This window comes from Montipora foliosa, chromosome 12 (assembly GCF_036669935.1).
Source record: "Montipora foliosa isolate CH-2021 chromosome 12, ASM3666993v2, whole genome shotgun sequence".
Classification (NCBI taxonomy): Eukaryota; Metazoa; Cnidaria; class Anthozoa; order Scleractinia; family Acroporidae; genus Montipora; species Montipora foliosa.
The window spans coordinates 30150249-30167248 of record NC_090880.1 but is presented as its reverse complement, the minus strand read 5'-3'; the positions used below and the strand labels follow the sequence as shown (position 1 = coordinate 30167248).

Sequence of the window (17000 nt, the reverse complement as noted above, 5' to 3'; positions counted from 1 at the left end):
GTTAGTTTTGTTGTTAGAATGTTTTCTATCCGCAAAGCAGTAGCGAAGGATGCTGAAAATCTCAGACCTCAGATGGACTTGAACCAATGACCCTGCGAATTCACTTGTCACGTTTCACAATTGACCGGCCTCCAGATGGCAAAATAGTTCAGTCTGCAGAGCAGTATGATGAGAAATCACACGGTCATTGGTTCGGCCGAGACCCGTTCATTCTTGAATTATTTTCATACTTCCTTGCTGATGTAATTTGAATGCGTGATTCGCTAGGCTTGTTGCGGTCTGAAACATGGGGCGCTCGATCTGATTCTTAGTCATAAAAAGTGTTTTTAAGGACAAATGGCCACGTTTTTTACCGGAAGTTGATTTGATTTGTTCGTGACAGTGAGGCACAAAACCTTGAACAAAGTCTCTTTTCCACCCTTGGACTTAAAGAGAGAGAAAGAGAGCCTGGGTATGAGTGTAGAGCTTCAGTAATTACTAATATTTTTGTTCCACAAATTCAGTTCGAACTTTCAGCTACTTCCAGTAATTTATTCATTCTCATCGTGAGCTTTAGAACTTTAAACATCAAAGACAATCTAGTCTTCAGCGAGCTTTTTAAGATCCTCGACCCATTCTTCAACCGGTCTTATTGACCTGCACTCGATGCGAACGCGATCTCCCATCTTTTTCATAATTGGTAGATCAAATGACAACCTGTCCACTTCCGCCGGATCGTCTACGCACACAACTGCCAGAACCTGTTTGGTAAGAAAGTAGAAATTACAGCAGTTAAAAAAAGACTCTGCTATGATGCGCGATTTTGCACTGAAGCACTAAAAATTTCCATCGCAAAGGAATGTGTCATCGACATTTAATGATTAATGGCACCAATACCTTCCGTTCTGCTACCACTTTCCACAAGTCCAGTACAGTGCCTGATTTTTTTGCTTCCACAGCCGCCTTCGCTTCCTCGGCCCAGATCTGTAGTAGGTCCATTTGTGTCATACCTGTAAAGCGAAATTAATTCATTTCTTTCTTCACTATTGTCGTGTTCTATCGTTATGAACCACAAATGATTTTCAAAAGCAACGGGTTAGCTTAGAAGGAGAACACGGTGGCTGAAACGAGTTTCAACAATTTCGAGGGAATGTCTTATTAGAAGGATTACTCTACAACACTGATTCATGTAACGTCAATATTATGGTATCAAATGAAATACCAATAAAGATGCTCTCGTTTGTGTGACATAATAGGTCACCATGGCAACAAATGAGCCATCTAAAAACACCCTGTATTTTGTCTTAACCCCGGGAGATTTTAATTGGGTGCAACATTGAGTTAGCCGGTTTGGTCTATAGCTCTACACATCTGAGCAATCAGATTGAATTACGTCATTCATGCATTATATGTGGGAAATTTATTCTAAAAATAGACTCTCTTCTGACCCTGGAGGGATTACGTTTTTTCAAACGTTGGCCGTGTAGCACTTATATTTGAACATACTTAACTGATTAGAGTGTAATGTGAAATGCTAAATATCTACCCCATATGAACCATGTGAGCGTTAGCCCTACTGATGGAAATGGGCCCACATAAGGACAGAGAAAAACTCTGGAATTGAACCCACGACCTTCGGGTTAGATCTCCGCTGCTCTACCGACTGAGCTACAAGGTCAGACGGGAGCAGGCCGTGGGAACTGAGGATGTTAAAGTCACGGCAATGAACATGTACAAGTACAATCAGTGGGCCATTTGCATCAGTAGGGCTAACGCTCACATGGTTCTTATGGGGTAGATATTTAGCATTTCACATTACACTCTAATCAGTTAAGTCTCTTCTGACCCTGATGAGGAAAAACCTGGTACCAGATTATTACTCTTGGGTGATGCACTCACGGGGTCACCGAGTTCGTTTTTGAGATATAACCGTTTAAAGACAAAATGTCAAGGGTGAATTCTTCATGGTTCTGTTGTTCCCATGGTTACTAATTACGTCACATCGATGAGTGCATCTTGTTAAGCAGTTATGTTTCACATAGAACCATAACTTTGTCGTTACGTGAATCAGTTGGATAGATTCAATCCTTCCAAAAAGCACAGTTTGTTGAAAGTGTTAAACTGGTTTGGACCACCTTTACGAGGGACTCTACCATCAGGAAACCAGGTCAAATTAATTCAGAGATAATGAAGTAATCATTTCGTCTTGGCAAGAGGGCTTTAAGCGTAGCTAACTCGTCAAACACTGCATCTAAAATCACGATTTCCTGAATGATCTTCAGTGTGCGTGTGAGCTACTCTATCAATTGAATGCGACGAGACTTCGTGAAAAGAGTTGGTAAAACCGGAAGGTCTCTGATGAAGCCCCTTGGGTAGGACGAAGCATACGTATGCCGGTAGAGTCTTGCAAGTGCATTAATCTTCCTTGGAAAAAAACATTGTCTTACTCGAATCGTAATCCACAGTGAAAGTCAGCAGGTAGAACAAGCCTTTCTTAAGGTTTGCTTTCTGTTCCTCGAAATTTTCCCCGTTGCCAGACCTCTCACTGACATCGCAAGCGAACCCCTCGTATTGCCTTACGGGTGTAAACCGCGAGTGCATCTGATCTCCAAGAGCCTGGTGAAGAGGGAGGTCGGCGAAACATGTGTCCAATACTGATGGAGATTCCACTGACATCACTGAAAGACAGCAGGCGCAGAAAAGCGACGGTTGTTAGGATGGTGATTTGTCATCCAATTACATTACGGATTTAAAGGTCAGGAGGACGTAATTTTCGCAACGCAAGCAACTGCGTCAAACTGAATGCACCTCAACCTCGTTCCCAGGGTTCGCTCCTACTCGTCCTACGGTGGACGAGTAGGAGAGAACCCTGGGAACGAGGCTGAATGCACCCCTTTTAATTTCCGTTGCCGCTTAATAGGCGCCGCAGGACGCCCTCAGTTGACAATTAAAATCGTCTGGCGTTAGACAGTAAAATCTGTTTAGTCTCACTCACAGGAGTCAATGTCTTAAGGATTCCTTTCTCATCATTTATCTCGTGTCATAGTCCTAAGCTTGTTTTGTACTCAAACTTCGGGAATCTAGCCTGCGAACAGGCTTCCCGGACCATGACGGCAAAAGAGGCCTTTTTCGACATATTAAAATTCAGCTTGAAAGAGAGACAAAGGAAAGAAAGTGGATGATATGTGAATATTTTTCAAATTCATTCCAACGTGTTTCATTTTTGTTCTCACTACCTCACTATCAAGCTGAATATTTGAGCTTAAGCAGGCGTGTTTTTGAGACGAGGACGGCAACCGTAAATGAGCTGTTTTCCCTTTGACTTGTCCTCTCACAACCACATTTAAATTGATAAGTACCTTTGCTCCATTAGAGATGATTCGTGTCCCGGCGCACGAAATGTTCTCTTCCGGTTGCCGTCCGAGTCTGGTTAAGTTCCCTACTCGAGTGCCTGCAGCTGTGGCGCGTGGAACAGAGCCAACGAATTCAGACGAGCTTGAAATCTCGCGCTAATCTTTCTCAAGCACAGCCTGAGTACAGACAATGGGCCATCATAGTTCACAGAAAAATCGACATTGAACTCCCAAAGGAATAAATGACAGATTAAACTACGCAAATGTGCGACTGTTTTTTTTTTTGGAACCCAAAATTACAAAGCCAAAAATTTTCAGTTTAGAGAATCGCTCGACTCAAGGAATACTGATGTTTTCTTGTTTAATGGAAAGGCAATAAATGTACTTACCACCGAGAATATTTCTCTCTCCAGATGCCTGAAAAAGAGTACTGTCATTAAAAGACCTGATTAAGTTTGCTCTCCAATGAGCCAGTAATACCGCTTTGCGCGGAAAAACCACCTGAGGCCCGTTTCTCGAAAGTCCCGAAACTTTACGGGCCATTTTCGGGTGTCACAATTCCCTTTGTGTCTCAAGAACGGAGGGGACTTAAGTCGTCAAACTTCACAGTCATTTTTCTTTTTGTTATCTTGAAAACACGCTAACTGAGATCGGCTTTCTAAAACAAGCAGTTGGCACTTTCACAAATGGCTTTTCGGGCCCGAACTTTTCGGGTGTTTCGAGAAACAGGCCCCTTGCCCGAGTTGGAACTATCAACTGGAAAATTCAATTAGTTTTACTAGTGTTTATCCGGTGGATTGCGTTATCCTCTTTTTGAGCAACCGAGGCCTCGAAGTGATTCCACTTTGGCCTCTCTTTACCTCTGATTGGTTGAATATGGCGCGAAACGTTTAGGCCAATCAATACGCATTAGTGATGCAATGTGAAATTCTTTCCACACCCAATTCGAAACCCACCTTGTTATGCGATTATCGGTTAGAGAGGTCAACAAACTCGTGGCATTAAAACTATGGAGAGAAATCCTCTTTTTTTCTGTTTTGCAAAACACTACTGATCCGGTTAAATCCGCGAATTCACATTCTCAGCTAAATCGGTTGTTCTGCTGGGCCAAAGGTTGGATATACGCTTTAGTTATAAAATGAAGATGAAAGATAAAACCTCTTGTAAAACTCTTACCTTCAGTTTCATAACAAGAGAACAGATCTTTACATGTCTTGCATCTTTGTAAATTTGCCAAAATATTCTGATGATTTATTTGATGAGATTAACGGTCAGATTAACATCATCGAACGGTCATTCGCATATTTTACATGATTTCCTAAGGACTGGATAGCACAAGTGTTACTAATATTTTAAAAAATACAACCACACTTTTGAATTTTCGGAACATGTTTCGATGTTTCAAACATCATCTTCAGCCATAGTGAGTGTAACATTAAAGAGTTGTGTTCTCTATAATATTGTTGGTTCGTTTGAATTTTACGTACTTGTAACGAACATTTAATCTACAAAGAATCATTGTATTGATGTTACACTCACTATGGCTGAAGATGATGTTTGAAACATCGAAACACCGAAAATTCAAAAGTGTGGTTGTATTTTTTAAAATATTTCCTAAGGAGAATTTTATTTTGAATTCTAAGGAGAAAATCGATATCTGACGAAAAATAGTAAGTCTATCACTGAATTGAGCCTTCCTTTGTACAGTAAATTACCTCTTTTTGGTTTATGCATATTGGGTGTTCCGCTCGCTGTAAATGCAGGGAACTTTTTTTGGGTACATTAAGTCGCCTCTAAATATGTCTGCAACGACTAAATGTTTGTTCAATAAAAAATCGAAAGAAATCAGTTTAAAATGTAAATTATCATTTTCGTTTATCGCCAGACGCTTACAGAATAACCAGAAATTAAGATTTAGTGAGTTACGTTCAATTCCTGTTTTGTCATCGATGAGGTATTTCTTTGAACGTAGTTGTATATTTTGGGGAAAATCTCGTTGTACCCTCTTCTAGTAACTGTTTGGTAATGGTATCGCAATGCTTACGGGATAACTTATCCAATAATGCGAAACAAATGCCATAGATAAATCATCATTCTTTGAGAGGTTTTTTTGAAAAAAACCCTATCATTTTAATCCGATTTTCTTAAAGTTTGAGGTTTCATTCAACGGATCTTGCTACGAGCGCAGCATGCCGGAAATGTCGACTTGCAACCGCCCTAATAAAACTAGCATCAACCTTTTTTGACCTTCCCAAGCGCATTGTATTATCAATACGAAGGCTTAATTGTTATTCAGTACGTAACACATTCGTTTCCAGATTAACCATTCGGGCTGTCAAAAAATGTTGAAAGTGTACAGGATAGAAATTTGACACAAAAATATTTATTTTTTTAAAAATATTTTGATACTCATTGTTCACTTATCAGACTGAATGTCTTTGTACCATAGCTAACATTTCTTTTATTTTTGCATGGTGCGATTTCCCGGCGTAAAGTTACAGTCCAAGAAGAAAAATTGTTGCACGCTTGGAACGTTTCCGCTCACGGTTTCGTAAAAATGCCCAAAATGATGCAAAACTTAACGTGACTACTGCAAAAAGTCGCGTACTTTCAAACAACAATGATCCCTCTATAAGCCAAAAAAATGTAACCACATTGCAAATAGGTTTAGCCAAAATCGCATATTCTTGTTGCATTGTGAGAATCAACGAAACAATGAAGTCTGAGATATCTGGCCGACTTACCTTGAAGGCGTATTTCATAAGACCTTTATCGTATAACTTGAAGGCGGCGCTAGCATGTCTTAGCCACAGCTTGTACAGTTCTTTCGAGGTCATTCCATGGTAATCTAGACTGGTCTCAAAGAAGTAAAGTAGAACCATTGCGACTTTCCTCGAACAAACGAGTTTCACGCACTTTGTGCAACAAAAGACGTTGACCGCTTCCTCGCGGAGCGGAACTTTCAGATTGAGTGCCAGCTAAATGAGGTGACCTTTATGTTGTCAACTGTACCTACTGTGGTTCCGCTCAGAATATGTTATCAATATTCACGCTCTTTATTAGACGGTGAAAAGAAAGACTCTTTTTACGAGGTGAAACCAATTAAGTTCCTTTCTTAAGTCTGATATCTGATTGGCTGAAAGAAAATGAATGAAATACTTTGTTTTAGACTTTTTGTTGGGAGCTTTTCAGATGTCAATTTATATTCGACTTTCAAAAATCTTTTCTGTTTCAGCTATAAACACAAATTACGAAATATGGAACTTTATTTCAAAACTAACTTTTCCAAGAACTTTTATGGCAATATAGAAATATCCAAACATATGCACATTTTCAAAAAAAGAACGCATTTAACGGATTAGTATGTTAGACTAAACATCAGTTGAAAAATACTTCTGACCTACTAGATTTAATAATCCGGATTAAGTATTTCTGATCTATTTACTGGTAGGAAAATTCCACCGCATTTTTTTATGGTTTTCCTCAAATTAGAATTTTTTCAGGGTTGGGATAAAGGAGCAGTACAGCAAAATAATAAAGAAATAAAATACTCGCTATCTTTCCTTTCAATCTCGCGTGGTATTTTCGCGGGGAACTAATTTCAATGTCTGTCGGACATGCCTCTGATAACTTCAATTGAAACAGACAAATGTTTTGCCACTTGTACAAATTGTTCCATTAAATACTTACCATGTGGTTTTTCCCTAATGATTTAATGTTAATTGCGTTTCCTGCTTTTAGTGAATGATCAATTGTCTCATTCATACGCTCTGTGATAGGAAAGACAAGTGTTTTTTTTTTCTTTTTTTTTTTACAGGGTGCGACGAACTCCCTGACCGATTCAGGTTACGCTGCGCTTTTTCCTTGCCGGTGATCTGAAACGTCCACCGAATAAACTAAAAGAAGATATAAATGTGCCGATTAAATCCTTGTTTTTTTAGCTAAAATTCGACTGTTGTTGGACAATTTAGCAAAGCAATGACAATTTAAGTCCCATGTTTCCACTTAAGATACGCACTTGTTTAAAACTAACAAAACCGCATTAAAATCTTTCATATATTTATCTTGTTCGTCAAATTAACAAAATTTGTATTCCCTGTGCTATTTTATGAAATAATTAGGATAGCACTCTCATTGGCCAATAGCTGTGTTTAGATGAGAGTATGGAAACACAGCTGTGACATCACACGACTTTTGATTGGTTATGTATTGTCAGACACGCGTTTTGATTGGCTTTTCAGAAATATAAGCGTGTATTAAGAAAATCTGTTTCAACCAAGAATTTTCCTTCAATTGTTTTCTTTATTTGTCGAATTATCTTTGAGAAATATTTTATAAAAGCGATAGAGGACTTTTTTCCCTGTTTCCATAGCCTCATCTTAATACTCGGGGAAGTTGGGAGAATTCTCGACAGTTATGCAATCCCTCGTTTGCACAACTGTCTCGAATTCTCCCAGTCCCCCCTCGTGTTTAGATGAGGCTATGGAAACACGGAAAACGTCCTCTATTGCTTAAGTGGAACTCGATCGACAAAAATCATCGTTTTAAAGGCCCGGAAAACGGCTTTTTAAATCATGTCGAGAATCTCTCTGTTCGTGAAGAAAATAATTCAGCAAAAAATGGTATAAGAATCACACTTGTACCCTCAAGGCCGAGAGTGCTAGTTGGAAACATTAAATACACGGATGCCATCAAATTTCGCACCTACATGACCAGAACTACTGTGGCCAAAGCGCTCATTTACCAAAGGCACCGGAAGGAAACTCCACGTGATATTGTTTTGAAACAAAACTGAACTTTTTCCCACGACTTTAATAACATTTTTGGCAAATTGTATTAGGATTATTTTTCGTCATTTGGACAGAAACCTCCCAGCGACACAACTTCATCATCATCATCATCATAGTAATGCAGATTACAATATTGGCAGCCAATGAGGCTGATGTGGACCTACAATTACTAATAAAATGTGAAAGAATAAACAGAATAATTTATATAGAAAATCCTATGATGTTTAAGCATACAACTAACTATAATTAAGTTGGAAATAAATTCAGTGTCAAATTAATAAAATGAAGTTCATTAAAAAAACTTTGGCTGAAACTAGAAACTATGGTACAATGTAATAATACTCAAAATATACAAAATTTCGGTCTTTCATAGCTATCATGGGTGCTTCGAATGAGAAGCTATTAATGTTTTGTGAGAGCCTACGTAAAATATTTTTAAAACTATCTTTTTAAACGTTTGCATTAAAATTTATCAACCTATCAATAAAGTTCCAGATTATTGGATCTCTGTATTGTGCTGATTCCTTTCCTACTTTGTACTTCACCCTCGGGATTTACATATACAAATAAAAACTGAATTGTCGATGGCAGCTTTTGCTTTCATAAACAAAAACAACAATGATTTTGACCTCAATTGCGCCAAAGGCAGTAGTAACATTGGTCGAAAGCCCGTGAAAACGCGGTGTCCAGCAAAGGCAAACCTGATTGGCCAGTTCATTGATTGGCACCTGGAACCCCAGGTCTCTTTCATTCCCCACGAGTCTCTTTTCGAGTTCCGTCAGTTACCTGACTGCAACTTTTTCAGCCAGTACCGACTTTTTGAGTTCGCACGGTTTCTGTCACATCCCAACAGCTTCTTGTAGGTTTTACGAAATTCGACCGCGCGGAAACAATAAATCCACGGATTTAAGGCCGAATTGCTCAAAGCAACTGTCCTGGCCCAGTTATATGCTATACCAACGTTACTACCCGCATACGCAGAGCGAAGGTACATCATAGGAACCCAACTTATTGTGAAAACCAACACAACGATGGCTATTGTGACAGTCACGCGACGTTCGACGGCTTCTTCAGCGCGACTTCCTCTTGAAGATCGGAGGTTTTCAGTCTTCCGGGTGCATACTTTTATTATTATCATTGTGTAACAGGCAATGATAGTCACGTAGCAAAGGGCACCAGCGATGACCGTAAAATATGACGTGGCTTTCATGTTGATTGTTAAACGCAACACACAATAAATTATGGGTGTTATCCAGGCAAAGAAAAGCGCAGTCTTGAATCTCACCATCGTTCGGATCTTCTTGAAGTCGAGAGGCCTGACAATGACCAAACAGCGATCAACACTGAGGAAACACAAGTGGAGAACTGATGCCGCGCACGACATATTACCGACAACACGGAATGTCTCAGATACTGGCTGGTAGCATTCTCCATTCATTTGTAACGCCAAAAACGCGACCAGAAACGGCTGACCCAAGGCTGTAACCATGAGATCTGCTATAGCCATGCTCGCGAGCCAGTAGTTTGAAATGATTCGTAGACTTGAATTTGTGTAAACTGCTCCAACGACCAGAGCGTTTCCAATCGTTCCAATGACGATCGACAAAAGATTGATGGGAATCATTGCGATGATATGCGTCTGAGGAAGAAGACAAGCGTCGGAACTTGGTTCTGTGTCGTTTTTTGAATCGTTCATGGTCCTCCAATTGAACCTGAAATCAGTTCTATTTGAGTCTTCTATAGTCTTAAACAGTTCAACGGCATCGATCGAAACTGAAAGTGCAGCCAGCTGAATAACTGGATGACGTCATGAATCAGGATTCGGAAAACGTGCGCGGCTTCGACTCCCTCAAAGTAACACTCGGATTTTTTTCCCAATGATTTTTTTTTTTCGATTACCCCCTTTGAAAAGTTACGTATTTTCGTTCATTTACCGTGGTTTTAATATCTATTCTCTATTTTACCATAATTGCGCTAATGAACGAACCATTGCGACAGTTTCAGTTGTATAGCCTATGGACACGTTGACCGACTGTAGTTCCGAAGTCTCTTAAAGGGGCTAGGTCACGCAATTTTGGGCAATTTCAGTACTGATAGAATGGTCATAGAATTGACTAAAATGTCAAAATAACTGTTCAAAACTATAGAAGAACTCTAACAAAACACAGGGAAGCCAAGAAGGGACATGGATGGACGAAACTGGAGAGGATTGAAATGGATTGAATTTGGGTAAATTTGAAAAACATCGGCCCACCTTTTTTCAAATTTATATCAGTCTATATCAAAATGTCATTTACAAAGCTGGAAAATCATTCTCAGTTGTTATGTGGCCGTGATTTTGCAAATGAAAGACTCTTGCTCCGCTAATTTGACGTTTAGAGCTCATAATTAACAAAATTACCTAAAATAGCGTGACCTAGCCCCTTTAAGCTCCGAGGCTGAATATACGAGCTAGTGATGGTCCTAGAACCTAGTCCTGTTAGAGCATAGTTAATAGTGGGGAATGGATATGAAACCCGACAAATTTCTTTTTTGTATGTTTTTGTTCTCTTTTTTGGCCTTGACCGTGCTCAAAACACAATAGGGAGTTTACGCAAATCACTACGGATGGTGCTACTACGGCTGCAGTGACTGAAAAAGTCTGGGGAGAGTGTTTAGCAAAGCAAAATACAAGGAAACATGGGCAAAGGAGTTTAAAATATCTTTTATTTAGTTTCTTACAGTCAAATGGCTTCGCTACTACGGCTGCAGTGACTGAAAAAGTCTGGGGAGAGTGTTTAGCAAAGCAAAATACAAGGAAACATGGGCAAAGGAGTTTAAAATATCTTTTATTTAGTTTCTTACAGTCAAATGGCTTCGCTGAAAGGACGATGGCCGTTGTTCGCCTTGCTAGGACGATCAGATTATTTCTGAGCAAAAGCAAATGCTATACACCTTGTACAATAACAACAATTTGATGGATGAAATATACAATTTCAGAGACAAATATCTCAAAGAATACCGAGTGAAAAAGGCACGTATATCTATACTCAAAGCAGCAAAATAGCATCGTATAGTATTCAGATATAAAACATCTTCACTAAATCCTCAAAGAAAACTTAACCGAAGAAAAACAACCTTGTGCTGATCACGAATATTTCACTTGACTCACTTCGCCATTCCAACACCTTTGCCAAAACTTATCGTAAGTTCATAATACGGATTTACAAGCTTATGAGAGGCAATCTTGACACAATCCTTGACTTAAATTGACTTTAAAGGATATAGTATCCAATAGAATTCTTAAAATGCCGAGATGTCCGTTGAAACGGGCCAGAGAAGCGAAATAAACCCGACGTAGTAGCCACTACGGCAAAACATCGCGACTCACGTAGTCAGATTTCACACTACGGCTGGATGCAACCGACGTACATGCGCAGTGTCTCATTTTGGGAGAAATCTACTTCGCGCAGCCGTATCAGCGCCAGCCGTAGCGATTTGCTTAAAGTCCCTACATTGTTGTCTACTCCGTACTGAGCAACTAACCAATAGAGCGTGTTGGTTGCGTAATTCATGCATAGTGTATTAGCGCAAAACAAAAGATTGTGCACGGTCGTGGACTTTCCTACCTAAATCTTGTCATCTTTGTTTGCTGCTTTGATGTTTGCCGAGCTTCAAAACCAGTCCAGTCGTGGGGTGCAGAGATTGTGCAGTGCTGAGAGCACTCGCCTCCCACCAATGTGGCCCGGGTTCGATTCCCAGACTCGGCGTCATATGTGGGTTGAGTTTGTTGGTTCTCTACTCTGCACTGAGAGGTTTTCTCCGGGTACTCCGGTTTCCCCTCTCCTCAAAAACCAACATTTACCTTGATTTGCGTTGATTGTTAATTTCAGTTTACAGTGTCCCCAATTAGTGTTCCAGCGCTAGAACGACCAGACACTTAAATAAAGTTCCTTTCCTTTCCTGTCCCTTCTATTAACTATGGTTAGAGGCAATGAATTTTTTCCGGGTAAGCCACAAACAATGCATCTCTTCAAGAACACTTTGTTTCGACGGTTGACATATTTTTATGCCGACGGACGATGTCAACGAATGATTGATAGAATACATTAGTATAATTACATCGGTGATTATTCAAAATTCCCTATGCTGATTGGTTGCACTTGAGGCGATTAGGGACAGACCATTATTTTTCTGTAGGGGGTAAGGGAAGGGGGGGGGGGGGGGAAGGGGAGAGAGAAATTATCTTCTGTAAACATTTTTTTTACATATACGTCTCCGCAAACTTTTTTTTTTCTTTACGTCATCTTGCAAACAATTTTTTTAGCGCTGTCTTTTGTGTGCGCGCGAAATATAACTACCGGTATTGCCTTATAAACTATTTCCTGAAGAACGTAATCAATAGTGTTTTAGCCACTATACAGTTTGTCGATAAACGCTCCACTCACCTTCTTGTTTATAAATTTTTGGCAGCTACCGACGCAAACAAAGGGCATGCGATAGGAAATAGCCACAGGGAAAAGCGGGCTTTTTCGCGATTCCGCAATACCGTAGTCTCCCTCGTAGACGTTTTTAGTCTCGTCACGTTTCATGTAAACCGTCTTTCTAATTATTGTGCATTCGATTGACTGTATTCCGGAATAGGAATAAGTGGAATAGAAGTGAGAAATCCTTCGTTTTCATGGAGATTCACAGTAAAATTGTCAAACACCCGCTAAAACGCTATTTTAAACATATCTTTATTATCCTTGTTGCTTCTGTGACGTTTACGGTCAAATAAACACTTGGAATCACTTGTCTGAACACAACAGTATTTGCTAAACAGACATGACGACTACAAAATACAAAAGTCCTAGCTGCTAGACCGCGTGGGGCATTTACATAAATGATTGACATGTCTCAAAACACTACACTTCAAAACACCAAACATACCATTTTAAATCATCACTGCGTGTATTCTTATTCCGGAATAGGGTCAATCAAACGCACCCTAAGTTAGCGTAATATAGTTGCGACAAAACTTGCTGGCTTTTAATTATTAGTTAATAGATATTCGTCAATAATCAATCCTCTTTCAATCTGCATGGTTAACCTGTTAAACTAAGTGTTGTTGTGTAAACTTACGTTGTCTTTTAACAGGTGTGTTCTTGTATTTGCTTTGCCCTGCCTCGATCACTTTGATCATATCCTAATTAGATGCACGCCCAATTCTGATATCCAACACGAAGTGTCCCGCTAAGGGCGCTTTCCTTTTGTCAGAACTGGTCGGCCAGACCCAATAATTTGCAAAGAAAATGCAACAATTTGAAGCAACACGTGCATGATAATCCCTCACATACTTCTCGGGGAGTATATATCATCCTCGACGTGTGTTAATTTGAAAGCGTTGTAGAGTTAGTCCTTCCAAATGCCCGGTCTGGTCGGTACGGCGGGTCTGATTTGCAGGTCGCAGGTCGCAGGTCGCAGGTCTCGGGTTAAAAGCTAACCTTAGGCCTAATTAGGCCTAAACAAAAGTTCTTAGGCCTAAGGTTAGCTTTTATGAATGTTTAGGATACTTTCTGTATTGGTGAAACAATGACCTGCAACCCGCGACCTGCGACCTGCGAACTGCAAATTAGACCCGCCGTGGTCGGTCAGTTCTGTCAAATGGAAAGCGCCCTAAGTCTAAACATTTGCTACCTATTTTCAACAATAAGGTAAGGATAAAGGTTAGCGTTGTTTTTAGCTTTGGGTAAATGCAGCAGTTAATCTTTACTTAAAGAGCAGCAGTTTTTTGCCTGTATTCTGAGACACGGGTGATGTTGAAGTTGGCAAGAAGAGCAAGGGGACACTTTGTGACGCTTATTGAAATCTGCGCGCATCTCCGTAAATTAGGGTCAAACCTGGACATATCTGGCCTCGATTATCTTTTTCTAGCTATTTGCGGGGTAAGCCATCATCCACTAACTATTATATTTAGCAAAATAATGTTGTTGTTGTTGTTGTTGAAAGAATGTCAACATTAAATGGCAAGGCAAGTGGCATTCCTTAAGTGAAAAAAACCCGTTGAGATTTTGACCTAAGCCCTGGCAAAAAAAAAAAAAAATTGTGGCTGCTGTTTACGAAGGCAAGGTGCCAGGAGTTATATTTTGCAGCCAAACAGAAAGAGACATCTTGAAGCTATTTTCAGCTCTATTAGCTTTTTCATCACTGAGCAATACTGTTGGCTTCGGACATGTGATGTTTCTGCAAATGCATTTGTAAGATGTACAAAGTACTTTAGCCATTGCTGAAATGAACTGGAAAGTCGATAGCCCGGGGTATTGAAGGTTTTCGCGGGAGAGTTGAGTCATTCTAGGTCGGTCAGTCTCTTTGGTCACATCTCAAGGGTGGTTTTTTAGTGGTTTTTCGTATCTGGCGTTATGTACTCAGTAAGTAAACTTTTCACATTGATTGTCTCGTGTGAGGGTGGCGTGACGCCCCCAGCGTTACAATGCGTGATGAACAAACTCCCTTGGACTTCTGGGTAAGACAGGTTCTCAGGGGCCTGTTTCTCGAAAGTCCCGAAACTTTACGGGCCATTTTCGGGTGTCACAATTCTCAAGAAAGGAGAGGATTTAAGTCGTCAAACTTCACAGTCACTTTTCTTTTTGTTACCTTGAAAACATGTCAAAAGATCGGCTTTCCAAATCAAACGGCTGGCACTTTCACAAATGGCTTTTCGGGCCCGAAAAGTTTTCGGGACTTTCGAGAAACAGGCCCCTGGTCTGTTATTGCGATGGAAACCCTTACAAGACCTTTAATTGTTTGTATACCCGGCTTTCATTTTCCCCCGGCAATTCAACAAAAATTTGACGAAGGCGTCAAAGATTTCGACCTTATAGTTGCTGATCCACGAGACATCACGGAGGAGGCTGCCCAAGCAGTCGAAGGCTTGGTATGTTACCCCGCAAAACGTTATCATCTTGACGGAAAAGTAATGGACTTATTTCCAAATCTCAAAGTAATAAGTAGCTCTAGTGTTGGTGTTGATCATATTGATGTTGTGGCGGCCAGTGAACGCGGGATCGCGGTCGGAAATACACCGGGTGTTGTATCGGATGCTACAGCAGACATGGCGTTTGCGTTATTGATGGCGTCTGCCAGAAATGTGGTAGAAGGGGACAGAATTTCAAAATGTCCAGATACCAAAGAGGTACGTAGTATTTCAAATTTTTGGCCAGAATTCAATTCTTGTTTGCTTTAGGTTTGCGTTACATACTAGCGACAATCCACCGTTACGTGACGTACGTCATAACAGTCAAACCACGTGCCAAAGAACTCCAGTATTCCTGTATTCCTTATTGGTGCACCTCTCCTAAGAAAAATCCAGGATCCGCCCCTGAATTTTTTCCCTCGCCTCCGGGGAGTTAACAGACAAATGTATGGAAAGTTAAATAATTACATGATTATGCATGCTTCCGTCAACCATTTTTGCCCCTAAGCTTCAAACACAGGCCATCTTTCAAATTTTCACTTTTCTATTTCATGTTTTTCTTTTACCTCGTAATCCTTGAAGACACTGTAAATCAACTTGAGACTAACCTCAAGGCTTTTAGTATTACATTACCATAGTAATAAGAATTAATTAATGATATTAAAAGCTTGATGAGAAAGTAAATAGCAATAAATAAGTAACTGAAGTTATCAATAAGGGGCAAAATTACTGAGCACTGATTGGCTGAGACAGAGGGCATTTTTTCTTAATTGAGGGCATTTTTGGTAATCAAGAGTAATTTTGCCCTTTATTGATAAACAAGTAATCGCATGAGTCCTCGTACTATTAAGGATTAATTGCACTTGTGTTTTGGAAATTTTCCAAATTGCTCTCGTCGCTTCACGACTCGGGCAATTTTGGAAAATTTCCAAAACGCTGGTGCAATTAATCCTTAATAGTACTCGTCCTCCGGTGATTACCTATACAAAACAAACCTGGAAGTCATTGTTTTGCTTCTTCACTGATGGCAAGCAACACAAAGCGCACGAACTTGACGTGATTACCCTTAGAAATCATGCACTGCGGTCATACATGACATGATAACCGGTGACCTTGAGTGACCTTGACATGATAACTGTATACTCTGCAGTTATGACGTCACGGGCGCTGATCTCGAAAATTCACTGTACGCTTTCGGCCAATCAGAAAAGAGATAGTGAGTTCAATGTATAATGTTATGTTATTTGACATCTCTTCAAAGACCTTCAAAGGCCCACTTTCAACCAACAGGCTTTTCGACCATTTGTTTTTGTTATGGAAATCCTCATTACTTATCGTGACAATCTGATTGGATGAATTTCAGCTTAGGCAAGATCTTCATACATGAAAATAATTTTGTTCTACGGCACGCAATGCCTGTGAGCATTTGGCACTAACTTGACTTGTGGGCTAACATTGGTATAATAGGACATTTGCATGATGATGTCATTTGATTACAAGTACCAGAATCCTACAAGTTTTGCTTGTCTTGTGCTAATTAGAGCTACTGCTATATTTACTCCATTGGGAATACAAAATCTAAATAAGAAAAGGAAAACAAACTGAATTCTGGTAGTTGTATTCAAATGACGCTATTGTGAAAGTTGCCTATTAGTCATAGTCAATGAAATAATGTGTACTTTTGAAGTACAGGTAATAGATGAAAGAGAGATGGATCCTTAACACTTGTAAGTCTCAAGAATTTACTCAATGTGCTTTGAACACTTAACACGTCAGGTCATCTTATTCATTGTTTTCTATCCTTTAACATCAATAACAGTTACCTCACTTGTTTGGCTCTGAGGTTTGTGGATCCACAATTGGAATTGTTGGAATGGGAAGGATTGGGAGTGCCATAGCCAAGAGAGCTAAAGGCTTTGACATGACAGTTCTCTATCATAACAG

At 39.9% G+C, this 17000-nt stretch overlaps 3 protein-coding genes across 3 annotated transcripts in view; 1 reads left to right on the top strand and 2 right to left on the bottom strand.

Moving 5' to 3' along the window:
• Positions 1–510: 510 nt before the first annotated feature.
• On the bottom strand, positions 511–6415 carry LOC137980213 (uncharacterized). Its single transcript, XM_068827604.1, has 5 exons — positions 6077–6415; positions 3722–3749; positions 2427–2657; positions 877–989; positions 511–740 (listed from the first exon to the last, which is right to left on the bottom strand). Exons 1-5 carry the CDS (start codon positions 6212–6214, stop codon positions 579–581), a joined length of 672 nt encoding a protein of 223 aa, XP_068683705.1. The 5' UTR covers positions 6215–6415; the 3' UTR covers positions 511–578.
• A 1820-nt stretch (positions 6416–8235) lies between these two features.
• Positions 8236–9948, bottom strand: LOC137980212 (histamine H2 receptor-like). Its single transcript, XM_068827603.1, has one exon. It carries the CDS (start codon positions 9816–9818, stop codon positions 8901–8903), a length of 918 nt encoding a protein of 305 aa, XP_068683704.1. The 5' UTR covers positions 9819–9948; the 3' UTR covers positions 8236–8900.
• A 4664-nt stretch (positions 9949–14612) lies between these two features.
• LOC137979168 (probable 2-ketogluconate reductase) overlaps positions 14613–17000 on the top strand; it is a 6963-nt gene continuing 4575 nt past the window's right edge. The window contains exons 1-2 of the mRNA XM_068826366.1: positions 14613–15275; positions 16876–17000. The exon at positions 16876–17000 is cut by the window's right edge and continues 32 nt beyond it. Of these exons, the coding sequence (XP_068682467.1) occupies positions 14859–15275; positions 16876–17000 (542 nt within the window). The 5' untranslated portion in view covers positions 14613–14858. The remainder of the gene's footprint in view (positions 15276–16875) is intronic.